The 16,778-nt window shown below is 35.9% G+C and overlaps 1 protein-coding gene across 1 annotated transcript in view; it reads left to right on the top strand.

Moving 5' to 3' along the window:
- LOC111050847 (WD repeat-containing protein 11) overlaps positions 1 to 15,846 on the top strand; it is a 47,339-nt gene extending 31,493 nt beyond the window's left edge. The window contains 7 exon segments of the mRNA XM_039427108.1: positions 1,162 to 1,270; positions 1,717 to 1,813; positions 3,626 to 3,630; positions 6,518 to 6,550; positions 9,147 to 9,368; positions 13,599 to 14,156; positions 14,159 to 15,846. Coding sequence (XP_039283042.1) covers positions 1,162 to 1,270; positions 1,717 to 1,813; positions 3,626 to 3,630; positions 6,518 to 6,550; positions 9,147 to 9,368; positions 13,599 to 14,156; positions 14,159 to 14,902 — 1,768 coding nt within the window. The 3' untranslated portion in view covers positions 14,903 to 15,846.
- The last annotated feature ends 932 nt before the right edge of the window (positions 15,847 to 16,778 follow it).

The following is a 16,778-nucleotide window of genomic DNA, read 5'->3' on the forward strand; positions in this document are numbered from 1 at the left end:
CGATTATGATTTCAAGTGATTTCAGAATGGCTCCACTGATTTCAGTATAAATATACACTTACAATCTTGAATAATATTTAAATTAGCTCTATTGAGGCACTTAAAACAGGTCAGGGTAATAATAGTAAAGAGAGGTTTATAAATGAAAACAGACAGGGTGTTTTTTGTACTGGGAAATGTGAATATTTCTGTCATATTGAACTAAAAGATGTTGTACTTTATTGAGTAATGAGAGGTTGGTGACACTGTCAGATGATGATGGCACTGGAGTTGTGCGTGTGTGTGTGTTGTGTTCTGATCTGAAATGAGTTGGCAACATATAAGATGAAGTGCTCTTATAATAACATTGCTTTGTACTTATTTATAAATTACTACATGGCACAACTATGAAATACGCCAATTATTCAATGGAGCAGACATAGTGGGTGAGATTAAAAGCAGAAGGTTACGGTGGACGGGACACATTCTGAGGAGAGAAGAAAGCGCTCTGACAAGCAGTGTACTGAGGAATAATCCTATAGGAAGGAGACCAGCTGGAAGGCCAAAAACTAGATGGTGGGACCGGGTCCGGAAAGATATGAGGAGGATGGCCTAAAAGAGGAGGACGCGGGTGACCGAAATTTCTGGAGAGGCTTAGTTGATGAGGCTAAGTACCGACTGGGGTACGAGTGGCCACCGCAGTAAGTAAGTAAGCTCTATTGAGCTATTAATAAATATTAGAATCGATCGTGAACTCTTCGTAATAATAGAAAAATTATTGAGAACGTTGCTGTCCTTACAGAGACATCTTTATCTCTCATCAGATTGGATTACTGATGAACCCTGTCGATAAGTGAAGAAGGTTGGTACTGTTGTCAGTTTGGAAACCATTTGTTCACCAATTATTATTATCACTTCTTAGTGGTTTGCAAATCATCGTAAATTGTTGGTCCATACATTACTCTTATCATAAACCATATTCCTCCACAATACCCACGTACTATATAATAATAATAATAATAATAATAATACTAGACTAGGACACGAAAAGCCCACGTAAGACTAGGGCTTGTGTGGGGTGTGGGCATAATCATCAAGAAAAATAAGCCTATCTAATTGGCGCAATTACTTTCTAATCCAAGCATTATTGTTAATACTGAACTGCTATTTTGATAATTTCAGGCAGTATTTTGTGATTGTTATGAAGGATGGACCATTCGAGCTTTGGGATTTGAAAACATTGACACTCATGCGATCGATGCCCAAAAAGTTTCCTCTAGTCACAGCTTTGGTAAGTTTCAACAGTAAACTTCTTTCCTCTATCGTATAGAATCATTATTATATCAGAGAAAAATGATTACACAATATATTCTAAATTACATTTTTTTTCTGAATTTATAGAAGGAGTTGGTGCTTTCAACCATCTGGCTCCCTGTTCCAATCTCTCTGTTTGGTTGATATCTTTCCTATTTTCCAATCAAGTATTTGATCAAAACATGTAAAATATGATGAATCTTCCCTTGCTTACTCCAACCAAATTAAGCTATAAAGCTACAACGAATTCATAACTTTCAAATTTTTCATTGGTGTTTTGGAGCTGCCTTTTTAGTTACCGTTTTCAGTCTCAATTATAATAATATGAACTTTATCAATTAAATATGAATCATCACATTCATCACAGCTTCAAATGTTTTATGTTATAATATATTTCATCTAATTTTGTAATTTATGCTTCAGGAGTGGTCGCCAGCACATAATTTCAAATTGCTTAAAACTAAGAAGAAATCAGTCTCTGAAGATCCGAGCAAAGCAGAAAGTGCAGCTTGTGAAGCAGGTAAGCTATTTCATGATTTGTTATAAATTGATTTCTCCAAATTCAATAATTAAATACTACTTGAAGTTTGTTTATCTAACTCGAGGTGCGTACGGATTTATGCGCCAGCTTCTAGTTTTTCTAACAAGAGATGGACATAAATGTGCTTACAGTACGCTTTGCCTCCGTCACTTTGAAACAGGTATGGTTCGCGGGGTAATATTTACGGCCTTGCAAAAACATCAGGAAATAAAACAAAACAAAACTTCAGAGACCCTAGATCCCTAGATGGAGGAAGCTCCCTATAGACAGAGATATTTATTCATTTATTCACAGACAATAGATACAATGCAGTTAAAAACAACAGGCATTCGCCCAAAACTGCTTTAAACCTTAATTTGGAATACACAGTCTTGAGGTTATGTAAATGATAACTTAATTCACACACTATTTTGAGTCCAAAAAATGTATGTACTACAATAGTTTTGAATTTTTCAGATGGTAATGATTGATTCGAATTCATAAGTAGTTTCTACTAACTTGGAATGGTATTGTTAAAAAATGTGGCTATTCCAGATTTCCTTGACTGGAAATTATTAACAAAATGAGATCCTCAACTATATCAATCAATCAATTAATCTCTTAATTCATGACTTACAATGTTACCGTCTTGTATATGAATGTGTCACATTTCTATTAACCTTCCGGCAGTCGCGCTGTTGTAAAAAGTACAACAGTGTCAGTTTTTTTTGTTGCACAAAACTATTGAATGGAGTGGTGTCAGTGAATGAGTCACCTATGCATTCCAAAACTTTCTCCCCATCACTCCACTGAGTTGCAGTATCAACCGAGCTATGGTTCAGTCTTTAGGTGCTATTTAGTCGCGACAGTGCATAAGATAGGGAAAGACTGTATATGGGGACTGTAAACAAACCAATAACACAGAATTGATGACTTTGCTTGATGTACCTTATTGGGCTATGAAATGGTAATCAGCCAAACGTTCATAGGCGTAAAATAATCCAGAAGATGGAAAATGTAATTATAAATTAATTAATATGTTTTGACAGTAAACAGAGTACATAACACTTGGAAAATTGGATGTTGTACAAAATACAACACGCGACTGCTCGTGTGATTGAGTAGGGCGTGACTACCGGAAGGTTAAATAACAATTATAATATTATTTGGAAAACGAAGAAAGAAAGAAAAACAACAAAAAAGAAACAATAAAAACCTGGATATATCCTTAGTTTACTCGATAAAATTCTTTAAAACTGTAAGTTTCTAATTCTATTTTAAACCTTACCTGATCCGTCTCGTTTCTGATTGGTTTGATAGATCTCTTTGCTTGAGCTACACCATCTTTTAAATTATCCAGTGTACTTCAAGCAGATACAGTACTTCGATAATTTAATGTGTAAACTTTGGATTTACAATCGTCTGTGGTGAAGAAAAAACTAAACTTAAGCCGGTTGCAGACAAACCACTATCGCATATGGGATGTGGGAGCTACTATTTCCCTTCTGTGGTACCACAAACGCAGCGCATATGGAATACATTGGCAGGCATGGCAGTGGCACTGATACTTCCACATGGCGTTGTGCGCTGTGGTAGCGATTATTTTCCTTGCGTTTGTGGTGCCACTGGTTTGAGCACCACCACAGCCTACTATAGATGGAAGGCCGGAACATGTTCAATATGGCAACGTGTGGTTCAGGCCGACTTTGCTTTATTTGATATGCATAGATTCATTACACCATTAGAAAAATTGTATTTTGTAGAATCATTTGTATTATTGTATATTGTGAAATCATTTGCATTTGTTAGTAGGGATAGTAAGTATTTGATTTATGTCAATAATGTGATTATAAACCCACAGAGATAAGTAAAGATAGATTAAACTATAAAGAGAATAAATAAAAATCTCAGTACCCTTTTTTAAAAAATATTTTGTCACAAAAAAAAAGGGTACTGAGATTTTTATTTATTCTCTTTATATTTATATTACAAGTAGCCCTATACAGGAAAGAAATAGATTAAACTATTGCTATTGGATATCAATTCTTCTGTGATTTTTTGTATACAATTATGCCTAGATATAATTGAGTTAATGGACAAAGTTGAATGAATTATCATTATTCCAGCAATTTATTAATTCAATAACCTATTAATTCATTATTAATATGAATTATCACTTCTCTTTATAAGGCTACTTTGAAATTATTAAAACATGATATAAATCTTCAATACCGTACTCTTTGTATTTTTTCTTCCAAAACACGACTAGTTCCAACTCATCTAAAGCCATTTCCCCTAAATAAAAAAAATGAGTTGAAACAAGTCTTGTTTTAAAAGAAAAAAGAATAATAAAATACTTAATGATGTGTTTTAATATAAATTGATGGATATTATTACGAACAAAAACTAAATGGTAGTAGAATATATTCCCTTTGATAGATATTATTGAACTATCGATTATCATTACGGTGTATAGTTAGTTATAGATGCACAAAAAGCGAATGCATTAAATTCAGAAGTTTCTTAAAAAGAAGACAATATTCGACTTTCATATTTTTATTTTACATTTAGAAGGTACTATTCAATACTTCCATCTATTAATGAAATACATTTGATCGTTGAAATTGCTCGTAGGAAATACAGACACAGAAAGTAAGTACAGTGAAATATATTGCCAAGCTAGGCATTATACTTGAAACTTCTAGAGCTAAAGTTAAAATTAGTCTTATCAGTTAATATTATAATATTTTTTTACTAGCATTGAATTGAATTTCTCAGTATTGGTATTTGATAAAGGGCGTAAAGCTAGTAGTTAATCGGGAGTCTACCCAAGTGAATTCACTTTTCTCGGCCTGAAGCTGAGCTTGACTGCGACGTTGCCAAGTTGTGCGCTCCAGCCCTTATCTAAAGTTAGCCATGGCACCACGCTTTCCCTAGCTTCTACATCAAAATCGCACTAATGAGCGTTTTCTCAAATGTAGCGTGAAAGACTCTCTGCGTTAGTCGTATTGTTCAGTGGTATGTCGGTCCCACATCCCACATGCGATAGTGGTTTGTCTGCAACCGGCCTAAGACCATCTGGGCCCTATTGCATAAGAAAAAACAAACTAATATTTTAGTAATTTCCTATTCCAATTACTAGCTGACTACTAATATCGAATGAAAAAGACTAAGAAAATGTCAAAAACCACAGATTTATTGAACTTAGAAAGTCCGGTTTCAGTTATTACACCATTGTCAATCACTGATAAACTAAAACTGAATACAAGAGCAGCAGAATTTATACTAGTAGGAATTTATAGTAGTACTGCTATTGGTCAAGGGCATGAACGCCTGCCATTGGCTCAGCTAGACAGTCTCCTCCCACTCAACGGTGTGACAAAATGGCGGCTTAAGCAACAGAATCGCCATGATAACAAAATTTACTTTCAGTACAAAATAAGAACCAAGAAAACAAGTGTGAAAGATAATAAAACAAATATGTAAATGGAAAAATTATTGACTAATGTATGCTTACAATTTTATGATAAAACTAAATTCGTAGTGTTGTATTGGTTGAAATGAATTTGGTCATTTAAACTATTCTGGGAATTTTCCTTAATTACTCTTGTTATTTCTAAAGCCTCTAGAATATTCAAAGATCTGCCTTTGTTATTAACATGCAGAAACTCAACATTCTCCTTAACTGTGAACTTGTGATTATTTGTTATCAAATGTTCTGCAAAGTTAGATTCCCCATTTTGTTTATTCCCATCTTTGATGTGTTCTTTAATTCTACTTCTACCAGTTTGACCCACATAACAAGCATTACAATCACCACATTTAAGTTTGTACACCCCACTTTTATCCCAAATATCAATTTTGTCTTTACTCCAGCTAAATAGACTATTTAAAATCGGTTTGGTCTTGAAAGCAACATGAAATCCATTCCTCTTTAATTCCCTACCTATCTTATCAGATACAAGGTCTAAATATGGGATTGTTATCCAAGTCTTCTCCTCACAGTTTGAGCCTACAAAGCTAGAATTGATTGAAATTTGTCTATTAATTTTACTCATTAATCTGTCCATACTTTCTTCTTACCCATTTGTGACAGCTATCTGTTCAATTTTAGTGATCTCAATACTAAAATCATGATGGCTCATAGGTATTGTTAGTGCTCTATAGACCATGCTCTCTTTTTCATTCAATATAAATAATTACCACAATATCAACTACACAAAAAAATACTACTAATATTATTAGTTTGTATTTTAACAAGCAATAGGCCCCTGAAAGTAAAAAGTTTCATAAAATTATTATTTGTATTGTTGGCAATACCATAGAGAAACAATAGCTTGAGTAGATATCCCATGGTATAGGACGTTTATGTCGCAACTTTTACTGTTATCTCAAGTCGATTACCATCGATTATTATAGATTTTTACTTTTTTGTTGGGGTGAGAGTGTATGAACGGCATAATATGGGAGACTACCAGCGTCACACACCTTTTTGGGAACGAAATACGTTGACTATCGGCTTGAGATAACAGTGAAAGTTGCGACATAAACGCCCTATACCATGGGATATCTACTCAAGCTATTGTTTCTCTTTGGCAATACTTTGAATGAGAATCCAAGTTATAAAATTCTTTGGTAAATAAATTATTTTAGTTCTATTGTAGTATTGGAAAGTCTCTTGATTCAAGCCCTATATTGTTTCAGGGCTTTTTTAAATCTCTCATTAATGCGACGAATGTAAGTGTGATTATATTAAATCTTGGGGTCTGTGTGGTAATTCGCTGTGGAGCTGTTATCTGTGTGCTGGTTCTGCTACGTATAAAAACTCATAGATAAAAGATAGCATAAGACTTATGCTATATTTAATAAGACTATGTTTTATAATATTATAATAAGACTTATGCTATATTTTCTCTATGACTCTATCTATCGCTACTTTATGTGCCAAGTAAGCTCTCTATGCGACTCTTCCAACTCAGAATTATCACTCTCTACACTATTTTTCTTCTCTCATGTCTCAAGTGTAAGAAAGTTGATAAAAAATTTGTTTCTTACACTCTGTTCGTTTCCTAGTTACTACACTCTCTTACAATTTTGATTCCATTGAACTTCAATACTAACTTTATCATCATTTCCAATAAAATGTCATTTTTTATAAAAATATCATTCACATCCATAGATTATTCATCTCACGGTAATGTGGTTTCTGTTGTAATTTATGTGATTTTGACAAAATGTATAGTTCAAAGGCAGTAGGCACGGGCTTCCAGTAAGCTATCGTCGAACAAACAAACGGACAATTAATGTCCGTTACGCTCCTTCAATTACTTATTGGAAAGATGGTATTTTCTCGAACTTGATGAAGTTCGAGCTTGATGAACTTGATGAATGATACCAACGCTAATCTGTTGGTTGGTGTGTTGAATCAGGACCTCCTATAAACCTTCCCAGTATATAGGAAGTCCTGCTTAAATCTAGGTATGGTTTCATTTGTTGAAATACATAACCTATAAACTTGAGTGTTGATAGGAAATGACATTGGGTAATACGGCGAGGCAGAACATCCTAAAGGATCTCTCTGCCAATAAAATCCATAATAATAAATAAATAATTTGTTGAATTTCGAGACACCGGCTGATCCGGTTCAGTTTGAACTTGACCCATCCACTAACATACCGCCTTAAGGTGGGCGCACACAGATCGTCATCGGACAGACGGCACGCATGGGATGGATCGGACGATTAGATTTGATGCATTGTTTTCAATTGGAGTGCGCTTACCTATCCGCATCGTATATCCGCATCGTATAGGTATGCGCACTCCAATTGAAAAATATGCATCAAATCTAATCATCCGATGCGTGCCGTCCGTCCGATGACGATCTGTGTGCCCCTACCTTTATCGGACATTTTCGACTGACAGACGAACAGTGTTCTGTAACAGCTGACCTGCAAGAACACTCTAACTACTGCACACTTACACCATGAATAGAATAGACACGGCCCATTGTATATTCATACTGAAAGTCGATGAAGCCAACATCTACTGCCATATCACCATATCGTGATAGAAAACTTTTCTGTAGAGTTTGTTTACATTGTTTTCCATAGCAGATTGTGTCTATTTCAGCGGGAGCGTAGCGGGAGTTTACCATTTTAATGAATAATAATTTACATCCTTCTGAAATAGACACAATCTGAAAGTATTCTATCCAATGATGACGTCACGATTTGGCGATATGGCAGTAGATGTAGGCTTCAGAGGCTAGACTTCCCAGCGTGTCTATTCTATAACTGGTCTAAGACTGCACATATGCGTCTGAAGTGGCTGCCATTCTCTCTTTGTTTAACAGCTGGTGGACTGGCAGAAAATCTCCATGCCTCTCTGTCATCCGCCATCCTTTTGAGGTCTCTGTAGTTGGCACATCTCACATCCTCTTCAGTTGTCCTATGCACTCCAGTCTTGACCTTCCTCGGGCATTCCTTCCCTCAGTCATTTCCTCCATTACTCTTTTTGTTCGTCCATCATGTCGAAGAATATGACCAACTATAGTGAGGTTCACGTTATAATGGCAATGTTTGATTAGCAATTGTATTGCTATCCTTGTCTATCATTCAACAAAGCAGATAGTGCTATCTCTTTCTCGCTTTTCTCTGTTGCCGGATCGTGTTTTAACAATGCAGAATCAATAATCAATTTACAAAATATTTTATCTTAATTATAAGAATTCATTATCAAATTATTGAAAAATATAATTTCTTGCTTAATAAAATGTAATTGATTATTTTAAACGAGAATGAACAGTTTAAATTACATCAATAAACCTGTATCAGCTACCGTCTATAGAAGACATTGACAAGACTGAGGATCGGCAACGTTGTTCTCCTATCTTTCTCCTCTGCCATTATTACATGGACCTCCTTTTTATTTATTTCAGTAGACAACCTCTCTCTCTCCAACTCTTTGATACACCTCTTCATTCGTTACCTTCTCTCTCCAACTCTTTGAAACATCTCTCCATTCGTTACCTTCTCTCTCCAACTCTTTGAAACATCTCTTCATTCGTTACCTTCTCTCTCCAACTGATCCTCAGCATTCTCCTGTATTCCACCATGTCTCAAAAGCAGAAACTCTTCTCTCTCACACACATCGTCCAAGCTTCACTTCCATAACTCACTTTAATAACTGTAACTGCCACTTACGTTCATATTTTCGGCTGTACAGTTATATCGTATAAATGTGAAACGTTATGTTGGTGGCCAGCCATGGACAACACAAGCTGTCAAGTAAATTTACAGGAATACTGAATTTTTTGTTTGTTGTTGTATCTTAGATGGGAATGAGTCAGATCACATCGATCGCCTACAAAAGCAGCCAGATAATCCAGGGCGACTCGGATGGGTCACTCAACATCAGGGATGTGAAAGCACGCACATCGCGGATTGTCGGCATGAATCGAGGAGCCATTCAAAAGATGAAGTTCGCACCCAACAAAGGAAATCTCAAACTACTCATACTCTACGCTAATGGAGTCGACATTGTTGATTTCAAACTGGTATTTATATTTATATTATATTATATTTATTGACCGAGCGAAGTGAGGTCTAAGATTCAAGTCGACGGTTTGGCATTTCTCTTAATGTTTAAATGTTTGAATGTTTATATGTTGCGCATTTACGGCGAAACGCGGTAATAGATTTTCATGAAATTTGACAGGTGTGTTCCTTTTTTAATTGCGCGTCGACGTATATACAAGGTTTTTGGAAATTTTGCATTTCAAGGATAATATAAAATGAAAAAGGAGCCTCCTTCATACGCCAATATTAGAGTAAAAATCAGACTATAGAATTATTCATCATAAATCAGCTGACAAGTGATTACACAGATGTGTGGAGAAGCCAGTCTATTGTATTTCCATAAGATCTATAGTTTCAATCAGGTACTTGTGGATGAGAATACTGCGTGAGGTCTACTGTTCACAGAACTACTAGTACAAATACGACTCTACACCTATATCCACTAACCATTTATGTGAGGCTGTACTTATCAAGTTGATTGAATCACTACTTATAGATTGAATTATTGGTGATATAATATTACTGTATGAGATCACTTCAGGATTATTCCTAAGACCGGTTTCCGAGCTCGGAATTTAGCTACGTTCTAGACTTCAAGGCTGTGCAAAGGCTAAAAATAAACTTTCTACTGGTGATATTTTTCAGTTTTCCGATTCGTATATCATCAAACTATCAAAATAAAAAAGTTTTCTCAGAAAAACATTTTTCTCCGATCATTGCTTTTTGAGATATGAGCGCCTAAAGTTCAAATTTTTGGGACAGAACATTTCAAATTCGGTAAGATATAAATCCATGAGATTCAGAGGATGGATTCTTCATGGTATTGTTGATCTAGTAAAACAAAAATATTTTGAAAATATCAATTTTTAAATAGTTATTCAATTTACCAAAAATAAATCAACTGAAAGTTATTTTTGGTTATTTTTAGTAAATTGAATAACTATCTTAAAAATGGATATTTTCAGAAAATTTTTATTTTAGTAGATCAACAATACCATGAAGAATCTATCTTCATATATCATGTAGAATCTCATGGATTTATCTCTTACCAAATTTGAATTGTTCTGTCCCAAAAATTTAATCTTTAGGCGCTCTTATCTCAAAAAGTAATGATCAGAAAAAAATGTTTTCAAGATAAAACTTTTTCATTTTGATAGCTTGATGATATACAAATCAAAAAACTTGGAAAAATATCACGAGTAGAAAGTTTATTTTTAGCCTTTGCACAGCCTTAAACAGCTGGAGTCAGAAAATTGACTTTCCGAAACGGGGCGTAGTCGCAGTTTTCATGATAATCTTTATTTTCTCATTTCTATGATTGGAAACGTTTTTCCTTTACGAAATGAAACATTCCTAAATAATTCAAAATAGCTGAAACTCTACACTATTTTCTCTTGATTTTATTTTGTGTTCAATTTGGTAGTTTTTTGAAATGTAATCTAAAAATCGTTAGTTGTTTTACTGCGACTACGCCCACTACCTCCGTAAACAAAGTCATAGTGCATGCTGGTGACGTCAGCACAGGTAGGGCTCCTACACCAATAAAAACACTAGTTGATATAGATCAGCTGAAATCTACGAATTTTTATTGGTGTAGGAGACCTACCTGTGCTGACGTCACACGAATACACTACGGCTTTGTTTACGGAGGTAGTGCTACGCCCCCGCTTCGCAAAGCCGATTCTCTGAATCCAGCTGTTTAAAGTGTAGAACTTAGCTAAATCCCGAGCTCGGAAAGCGGTTCTAAGTTATGTTTACTAACACTACTCTACTGTAGTCTACTTTAACACTACAAAATAGTCAAAATCATGACTAACCAAATTTATTACCTAACCTATGAAAAATAATTTAAATAAGAATTTTATTGTCTTATCGGTCACAATAGAAATTTGGTTTAGAAGCACGAACATTTGAAATTCAATTCATTTTTTCAATTCGAATTCACTCAATTCAACACAAACACACAATAAAAGTGAAATACAAAACAATATGCAATTAAAATACACATTTATAATAGTGATAAAAAATAGGTTTCATGGTGGGATGTGCGTAAAGTGTATCCACAGAGATGTTGACACAGTATCTGCATGTGGTTGGTATACAAACACAAAATAAAGTAAAAATTATAGTTGAAAACGTTATACAATCCAGGTTTATTGATATAAGATTAAACATAAAAAATAATCTTCTTCTTCTTTTTCTTTTCCCCTTCTGCCGCTACAGCGTTGGGGTCCCAGCCTCGGTCCACCTCTTCCACACCTCCCGGTCCTCAGCCAATCTCCTCATTTCCCTCATGGAACTCCCTCTCTCGCGACCCAGACTTTCAAGATAACTATCCCAATTCATTCTCGGTCTACCTTTCCTTCTTTTTCCCTCTCTCCTGGCCTCCACCACTTGCTTTACTCCTCTACATTCCTCCATAAAAAATAATGCTTGATTAAATAATATATATAATTTAAGCACTCTTAATGCTTACCTACTGTACTTTACCACTGTCAGGGCCAAGCCATACGAAGCGTTTTTCAGACGAGTCGGCAGGTTAGGAAGCTCTCCGATTGGCTGATTGGGTTGGCGTTCGGGAATCAACTGACAATCATCCAATTTGAGAGTTTCCTGCCCTGCCGATTCATCTGAAAACACCTGAAAGATAAAACGCTTCTTGTGGCTTAGTCCTAATTCTTTGAATAATTCTAATTCAATTTAGAATTACTAAATTACCGAACATGGTGGTTGGGAACCCACATATAGCTGTTGGTCCACTCATCTCCCATCATCTGGTAGAGATTTGTTAGAGAGTTAGTGGGAAGGATATTTTGAATATTCTTTCCGAAGAATGGACATTGATATGTCCAAAGCTACGCCAATTTATGTAGATGCATAACAATATTATCTACAGTTATCACAAATTGTTTTTTTCATATCATATACAGTTAAATAATAATTTTCTTAGTCTATATTATGTAAATTCATCTATTATTTTGCTGTATTGTAAGCTATTGTATATAAGTGTATAAGCCAGTATATATTGTTGTAATCTACATGAATAAAGTATTCAATCAATCATCATCTGTCTAATTACCCACGCACAAGCCTAGAGCTCATATGGGCACAGAATACAATACAGAATGAAAAGTCGGCTAGTATCCTAACGCAAAAATCCGCCATCTTCAAAGAAAGTTCAGCATTGTAATAGTATAGATGGGAGGTTCGGATCACTTTACTGATCCGGGTCAATCGGTCTCGTTCACTGCCGCGAGCCAATCAAAAGACCCGGATAGTGGTAATTTCAATTTCTAACAAGATGGCGCAGTCACATGACGTGGTCTTGGTGCACTCAAGTATTGGTGACATGTAAAAAGCATTGGTTGGATAGGCGTTTGATGATACTTTCCATTCTGTATGTATTCTGTGATGTGGGTATCTTTCTCATCAAACATATGCTAATATTGATTGATAATATTATACTTAGCAAAAATTTGATGATGATTATTATTATTATTTTTATTTCATCCACTGACCACCTGTAAAAGGGGTATAAGGTTATGTTAATTTGTCATTAATCAAACAGTAACATGTTATCCATCTTCTCAAACCTCCATCTTGAGGTTTGTAAAAATCTTTGTATTCCTCCACTGAGTAGGCACATATGGATAGCAGCTCTTTTTCAATGAAAATCTGAAAGCTTTACCTGACTTTTTTTTTATGTGAGATGGCAATAAGTTGTACATCCGGGTACCTGAACTCCTTACCCCTCGCTCATACATAGTACTACCATAGAGAAACAATAGCTTAAGTAGATATCCCATGGTATAGGGAGTTTATGTCGCAACTTTTACTGTTATCCCAAGCCAATTACTGTCGATTATTGTTGATTTTTATTGTTTTGACCGGGTAAGAGTGTATGAACGGCACAATATGAGAGACTACCAGCGTCATAAAGCTTCACAGGAAAGACTACGTGTGTTATCGACTTGAGATAACAGTAAAAGTTGCGACATAAACGTCCTATGCCATGGGATATCTACTTATGCTATTGTTTCTCTATGGTACTACGGTGTGCATCATCTCTCAAATTATTCCTGTATCTGGTCGAATATTGGTGAAATGTTTCTCCTGTTTTAAATTAATTTATGTGTTTTTTCAAAAAGCAGATTGTTTTTTAAAAAGCAAATAAATGAATCATATGTTGTTTTTATTGCATGTTGCAGGCCGATTGCAAACCGATAGCACAATTGAAAAGTCCTCAAGATATAGCCAAGATAGTGGACATTGGCTGGGCATCGGCAGATACACCAGTTCTAGCCACTGAAGACGGCTGCATCCGAATAATGGACTTGAAACTGTCGATATGCAGCTCAGCAATCGATACGTATGCATTCGAAGAGCCAGTCAGCTGTGTGGCATTCCTGGAGTGTGAGCTAGCTCAACGCATGCAGCTAATGTTGTCGGCGCCATTTTGGAAAGCACCTGAATCACTGCAAGTCACGTGTGCTGATGGGTTCAACGAGGAGGAGGTGAAGCTTGCCAACCAACAGTTGACTATGATGCGCACTGAGATAATGAAGTGTGATGGGGGGTTGAAGGTGACCGATCGCTGCCTGAGGGCCGCCTGGTTGATGGGTGATCAGGCTTCCGTCGATTTCTGGACGGTGGCCGACTATTACATCCGAGTTGCCGCCCTCGACATTAACAAACCAAAACCATCGAAAACCACCCTCTTCCACACGGAATCTAGCTGCGCTCCCGATCTGAAACGCACCCCCAACACCCTGAACTGCCCCCCTTGGACACGTGCTACGATGTGCTCTGTGACGCTTACTCCTATCAGAAGCAGCAGTTGGAGAGGGTGTGGATGTACGAGTGGAAGCGAGGCGACTACCAGCACACGAAGCGTGTTGTTGAGAGACTTATATTACTAGGCGAAACCGACAGAGCTGTCCAACTCCTGTTGGAAACTGATCTCGATAACCATAACTACTACACGGATGCAATCAAGGCTTGCCTTATATCAACTATTCAGTCCACTGGAGCCGCCCAGAGCACCATCAAACTGGTCGCTACCAACCTGATAGCTAACGGGAAGATCTGGGAGGGTGTTCAACTGTTGTGTCTAATCGGTAAAGGCCTTGATGGGTGTCGTTACCTCATGTCCTACAACGAATGGCAATCAGCTGTTTGGCTCGCCAAGTCCACTCTCTCCCCCGATGAAACCTACGAGGTGGTCAGGAAATTTTCCGATCACCAGTATACCATCGGTCGTAAAAACCAAGCTGTTCTGTTGATGCTGTCCATGGGACGTTTTGAACGAGTGCTGGAAACTCTGCTGCTTTTAGGGCAGAATGCTAACGCGGGTCTTTTATTGCTGGCTTACCTGGAATTTGCCGAGCTGAAGGACTCCATTGATAAGACTCTGATCGAGACTGTTGTATCGAGGTTCTGCAATTACGCTGGTTCGATGGGATGTGACCTTGCCAGAGATGCTATGAAAACTCTCCTATTATCTGCTAATTAGTAGGTATAACCATTTAAATGACTATAGTGAATAAGAATAAAAATTAAGCTTGATCTATTTGTATATATTATATAATGTTGACTAAAATATTTTTCTTTATTAAGCCAGTTACACACAAACCAGTTATCGATTTTTTGCCGTCCTTGTGAATTCTAATAGATTAAACAGTATGATGTTTGTCAAGATCCGTTCAGTCTGGTAGAATTCATAAGTACGGCAAAAAATCTTACCTTCAATCCATGTGTGTGGTGTAACTGGCTTTACTATAGTCAACTCCACAGAAATGGTCCGATCGAAATTAACGTTGTCATTACGTCAGGTGAATTATAAAAATATTAATTCTCATTATTTTATAATCAGCTATGGCATAGCCACCTCTAATACAAGGCCCTGGCCTACGATATTGCAAAAAGATTTATTGCAAAAATCTTTTAAAAGATTTTAAAAAATACCAGCTGATCTTTTCCACCAATCATGTATTAGATTCTAGGCCTACACTGCGACGTTGCAATATCGTGAGCCATGGCCTTGTATTAGAGGTGGCTATGGTCAGTGTTGATCAACTCTCATTTGGCCACGTTGCACTCATCTGTTAGAATTTCCATCGGACTATTTTCGTGTGGTTGACTATAAGGGCTGTTGTTATAAACTATTCTGGAATATTTCCTTGGCAAACCACGCATTAGTTGCCTAGCTGGAACGATTTTTGTAGCTGGCTGCTAGGCAAGCAAAGCGTGCTTGGATAAGAAGTATTTTTAAAATAACCTTCTTAATAAAACTGGAAATAGCCTTATATTTAGAGTACCTATTAGAATAGGAGTTATTATACAGGGTGATTCTTAATTATGGTAAAATAATTTAATACGGGATAGTAGAGGTAAAAATAATAAAAAAGTTCTCATAAACATAATATATCCATAAACGCTTCATTAGAGAGCTATACAGAGTGAAAGATTTCGCCCGGAATTCAGTTCCTCTGGTGAAATACACCGATGCTGAATTGTTTGGGGACTAGTTTTTGAAAAACTTATGCTGGATTCATATGGAAAAATATCTGAAAAATTGTATAAAACTAGTCTGAAAGCTGTAGTGTGAGTAATTTTTGAGAAAAAAGTTGAAATTTGCAAAAAATCCAAGTAGAAAAACACAGACTTCTACGTTTGATGCCCAATATCTTCCTTTAATGACCAGTAAACAAATAATTTTTCGCAATAAAAATTGAAGAGAATTTATTTCTGAAAAGAATTATGTAAGCAGTGTAAACTAAATTTAAATAAAAGTTGAATAAAATGTATTCTTTAATGCATTACAACACAAAAATTTGCTGTTTAATGTAAAATTTACATAAGAATACATTTTATTTTTATTTAAATTTAGTTTACACAGCTTACATAATTCTTTTCAGAATTAAATTCTTTACAATTTCTATTGCGAAAAATTATTTGTTTACTGGTCATTAAAGAAAGATATTGGGTATCAAACGTAGAAGTCTGTCTTTTTCTACTTAGATTTTTCGCATATTTCAACTTTTTCTCAAAAACTACTCACACTACAGCTTCCAGACTAGTTTTATACAATTTTTCAGATATTTTTTCATATGAATCCAGCATAAGTTTTTCAAAAACTAGTCCCCAAACAATTCAGCATCGGTGTATTTCACCAGAGGAACTGAATTCCGGGCGAAATCTTTCAACCTGTATAGCTCGCTAATGGAGCGTTTATGGATATATGTTTATAAGAACTTTTTCTCTTATTTTTACCTCTACTATCCCGTATTAAATTATTTTACCATAATTAAGAATCACCTTGTATATGTTGGCTAAATGTGCAATTTTATAAGTATGCAATTGGGAACTGTAATTGTAATTGAATAGCC

The sequence above is a fragment of the Nilaparvata lugens genome, chromosome 4 (assembly GCF_014356525.2).
Source record: "Nilaparvata lugens isolate BPH chromosome 4, ASM1435652v1, whole genome shotgun sequence".
NCBI lineage: Eukaryota > Metazoa > Arthropoda > Insecta > Hemiptera > Delphacidae > Nilaparvata > Nilaparvata lugens.